At 30.8% G+C, this 4,573-nt stretch overlaps 1 protein-coding gene across 1 annotated transcript; it reads left to right on the top strand.

Annotated features, from left to right (window-relative positions):
• Positions 1–2,885: 2,885 nt before the first annotated feature.
• Positions 2,886–4,357, top strand: LOC124824988 (auxin-induced protein 22B-like). The gene is made up of 4 exons (XM_047297518.2): positions 2,886–3,306; positions 3,401–3,591; positions 3,676–3,775; positions 3,868–4,357. The coding sequence occupies exons 1-4, from the start codon at positions 3,101–3,103 to the stop codon at positions 3,941–3,943; spliced, it is 573 nt and encodes a 190-aa protein (XP_047153474.2). The 5' UTR covers positions 2,886–3,100; the 3' UTR covers positions 3,944–4,357.
• The last annotated feature ends 216 nt before the right edge of the window (positions 4,358–4,573 follow it).

Below are 4,573 nucleotides of genomic sequence, written 5' to 3'. Positions count from 1 at the left end.
AAAATGTTCTCTATCTGTATATGCTAAAAAATAATTGATGGGGAAGGGCCCCCTGTTCCTGCTGTACGTGTCAATAATTTAAATAATAAGTACGCCATGTTTACTCAATTAATAAATACCATAAATCTTTTAATCAACTTCTCATTTTCTATTTTCATACAGAGTACTTGGTCTTCTAAACTTAAATAATATATATATATATATATATATATAAAAGATAACCAAACCTGTTTTGTTATCTTTTAATAAACAAGAAAGAGGTTAAAATTTAAAAAAATTAATAATTGGAGTGAGTAAAATGGTTTATGAATTTGAAACTAGCAAATATACATTGATATTTATACATTAAAAATAATATTAGTTTATCATTTAAAAAGAAAGTTTTAAGCTCATTTATAAAATTGTTTTATAGAACAAAATCTTACTTTGAAATTCTTAAAATAAACTTTACCAAAAAATGAATGAAATGGATCCGTACAATTAACCATCGCGGACTTGACCGTTCAAAAAAGTTTGACTTTTCCCATTTTTATTTTTTTAATATCACTTAATTCATCAAAATCTAATCTGAATAGAAAAAAAAGTTTCCAGGAAATTTTCTCTGACCATAATGAATTAATCGTGTCAGCCCTTTTTGAATGCGAGTAGTTGTGCTGTTTTTGACAATTATTTGTATTTGAATAATTTTACTGGTTCAATGTTCATGCCTCTATTATCGTTTTTTTCCCTATCTGCTATTTACAAATAATGGTAACACACAATCTTGCAGGTATTTTTCTTTTCTGATTGTTGTTCAACTTTAACGCATCAAACTACCTTAGATTCAGCTGGAGACTCCTTCACAGGAAATTATTACATGATATTGGCCCATCAAGTAATTTACAATGTCTTTCAATACACAGACATTAATTATTTTTTCACCATTAAAATCAGTATTTAAAGTTCATTTAATATATATGTTTCATTTTATAATAAAAAATTACTTTTTCTGAAATTATTATTGATAATATGTATTCAAAATATTATTAGATTCAAATATAAAAGTATTTTAAAATAATAGCATCAATAGAATTTACAAAATTGAAGTTGGTTTGGATTTAAGTTCAAAAATATTAATTTATTTTTATATTTGGTTTAGAAAATAGAGAATAGGTTCCACTAATATGTTTTAGTTTGAATTTGAGTGAAAAAAAATACAAAAACAGAAAAAAAAAAGTTTGACAAATGAAATTATTTCAATTATAAGAGAGTAAAAAGTTTGAATATTTAAAAGTGATTGTGATTGATTTAAAATAAAAAAAAGAAAAAAAGATAGTTGAATCATTTATTCAATTATCACAACATATATTACGTGGCACGACATGAAATTAATAAAACACAACATTACCACATGTTTATAGTAAATGAGATGCAACACGAGAAAAATAATGAATTAAATGATTGATTATTACATCATCATTTACTATGTACACCAGTTGCGTTTGGTTTATGCTTGATCTATTATAATTCAAAATAATTGATTATCCTATACATATGACTAAGTAGTTATTTCTTCTTTACTCACACTAATGATAAACACCATGGAAAAGTTACGATGAGAAGAAACTTGATTATTTAGTAATAGCTATAGTCACAGGTGAATTTAGAAGCTTTTCACAAGCAAATTAGAAATTAGTCAGATCAGATGGATAATTTCTACTCGCTATAAGGTTACAACAAAAAAAAATTTATCCTGCTTTATTATTTATAGGATACCTGTTAAAATAATATTGAAGATATTTTAAAATCTGAAAGTATTTGTAGATATCAAAAAATTATAAATTTTTTAAATGAAATCTAAATAAAATTATAAAATAATATTAAATATAATATAAATTAAAATTTAATTTTTTCATAATGAATAGTTGTGAATATAAATAATATGATATCACATTCCATCTGTTTATAATAATAAGTATTAAAATATCTATTATCTACTAATACCAACTATTTATCATAAATTCTATTCATAAATGAACATAAATATTTTTATCATCTCTAGTATTTAAAGTTGATAGTTACAAAAGAAAAATTATATTTTTACATCTTCACACAACTTAACGTGTGAGATACAATTCTTTAATAATAAAAATGTATGACAATGGATTCTCAGTAAAAGAATATATAAGTCACATGTAAATTAATTCTTCTAAACATTTTAAACATAATACGAAGCCAATTGACTTTCTTCTCAAATCTAAGTTATTGAGACAAAAGAGTTACTGGTTGATGTAACCTGCCTTGTATTTCAGCTTCAATCTTGACGATCGTGAAGTTCATCTCTTCTCATTCTTCTTACATATTACATCACCCAATACAATAAAACTAAAGTATATTTAACTTTTCCAATGTAAAATAAAATTATTAATAATATTAAACTATGCATTATTAAACTTTCATTAGAATTTGCTCTAATGAAAGTTGTTAATGAATTTGATTAAAGTGAAATTAGTTAAATGTTGAAAAGATATGAATTGTTTGATGGATGTTAGAAGTTGGAAGAAGAAGAAGAAGGTTGAGAGATGTAATGAGGAATTAAAAAAAAGAGAGCCACATGGGCATGGGTGGCATGACGAAGTCTGAGATATGGACCCTCCCTTCACATGGGCATGTCTCCTTTGCCTTTCCTTAAAGCCAACGCTCCTCATTTATCTCCCAAACCGCATCTTGACCCTCCCCAAAACTCTCTTCCCTTATGGGACACTCACCCTGTCCCACCCTTGTCCTCCATTTGTGGGGACATCTTGCTTTAAACTTGCTGCTCCTGCTACCGACACCTTACCCTCTCTTTCTCCATAATTTATTTCCTTTTTTATTTTTTTATTTCTCCTCTCACAACTCATTCATATCATTCCCCATACCATACACAACACCACCACCTCTTTATCTTCCCATGTCCCTATAAAACATACCTTCCTACACTTGCATCACATCTCAAGTCTTATCATCATCATCATCATCATCATCATCTCACAAGCTACGTACAGAGAGAAGAACAGACCGACCAACAAATTAACAGGCACTTCCTTGTATTTTGGGTAATAGACTCTGCTAGGAACAGATGGAAAGCACTGTCACGTATGAGACTGATCTCAACCTCAAGGCAACTGAGCTTAGATTGGGGCTCCCAGGAACAGAAGAAACTCAGGAAAAAACACTGCCTCCGTCTGCTAGAACTACCAACAAAAGGCCATTGACTGAAACTTCTGAGGAGACTGTTTCTAATGCTCAAAAAAATGTGGAAGCTGAGGCAGCCCCTCCAGCCAAGTAAGTTTCATTATTATTATCATTACTAATTAAAACTCAAAGGCCTTTTTTGTGTCGATGAGTGACTGATTGAAGGTGTTGACATGTATGACAGGGCAAAGATAGTGGGGTGGCCACCAATCAGATCCTATAGGAAAAACAGCCTTCACGAGAACGAGGGTGCTGGGATTTATGTGAAAGTAAGCATGGATGGAGCTCCTTACCTGAGGAAGATTGACCTGAAGGTGTATGGAGGCTACACACAACTTCTCAAAGCTCTAGAAAACATGTTCAAGTTGACCATAGGTGAGAAGAGTTTTAGTTTTGTCTGTTTTTATTGAGATGAGATGATATTGTGGAAATGACCTGGGTCTTGTTATGGGTTTTCAGGTGAGTACTCTGAAAAAGAAGGTTACAAGGGATCTGACTATGCACCAACTTATGAAGACAAGGACGGTGACTGGATGTTAGTTGGAGATGTTCCATGGGAGTAAGTGTTACATCTCTGATATGCTTTTGTCTGTCTCATCGTTAGGTTTGTACGAGTTGAACTAAATCTGACAGAACCGTACTTTTGTGCAGCATGTTTGTGACTTCTTGCAAAAGGCTGAGGATCATGAAAGGATCAGAGGCTCGGGGTTTGGGTTGTGGTGTATGAGAAAGAAAGGCTCTCAAATTAGCATGAAAAAGTGTTTTGGGGTTTGGGAAACCATGGTTTGAGCTTGGGTTATCGGATCTAAAGGGTTCTGACTTTTGAATCACTCTAGTGTATGCAGTTTGTTGGCTGGCATACCTAATATGGAGTTATAACTCTGAAGGAGGAGATGGAAGATACAGTGAAGTTTCTTCCTCAAGTTTGGCAACTTTTATGGTGGGATATGCTATGCTATTCCGTGTTCTTCTTTCCACTGATCCTTTTTCAAGTTTCAGAATGACAAATCTCATAGAGATTTCAAATGAAACTTTGTGTAGAAGAAAGATAGAAAAGTTTATATGTAATATTAATTGTTTACTCCATGTTTTTTCTCTTTTATCTTGATACAAGAATACAGTGTAATATACAGTTTTCGTATGTGCCTGTGTTATTCATTGGAGCTCTTCATTATTAATATTCCTCTTTCTATCTCCTGTTAAGCTCTCATTTACAGTTGTTTGCTTTAATTTGGAACTCAAAACCCAGATACAATCGTATTACGATTCAATATCAAATGGTTAAGGCCTTAATTTCACCGTTTTATCTAAATTAAATTTCAGAATAAATAAAATAAAACAAGCTAAATTCTTTATA

Source organism: Vigna umbellata, chromosome 8 (assembly GCF_029865625.1).
Source record: "Vigna umbellata cultivar VRB3 chromosome 8, Vumbellata_1.0, whole genome shotgun sequence".
In the NCBI taxonomy this organism is placed as follows: Eukaryota; Viridiplantae; Streptophyta; class Magnoliopsida; order Fabales; family Fabaceae; genus Vigna; species Vigna umbellata.
The sequence above is the reverse complement of the archived record's forward strand: the minus strand, read 5'-3'. Positions and strand labels throughout refer to the sequence as shown.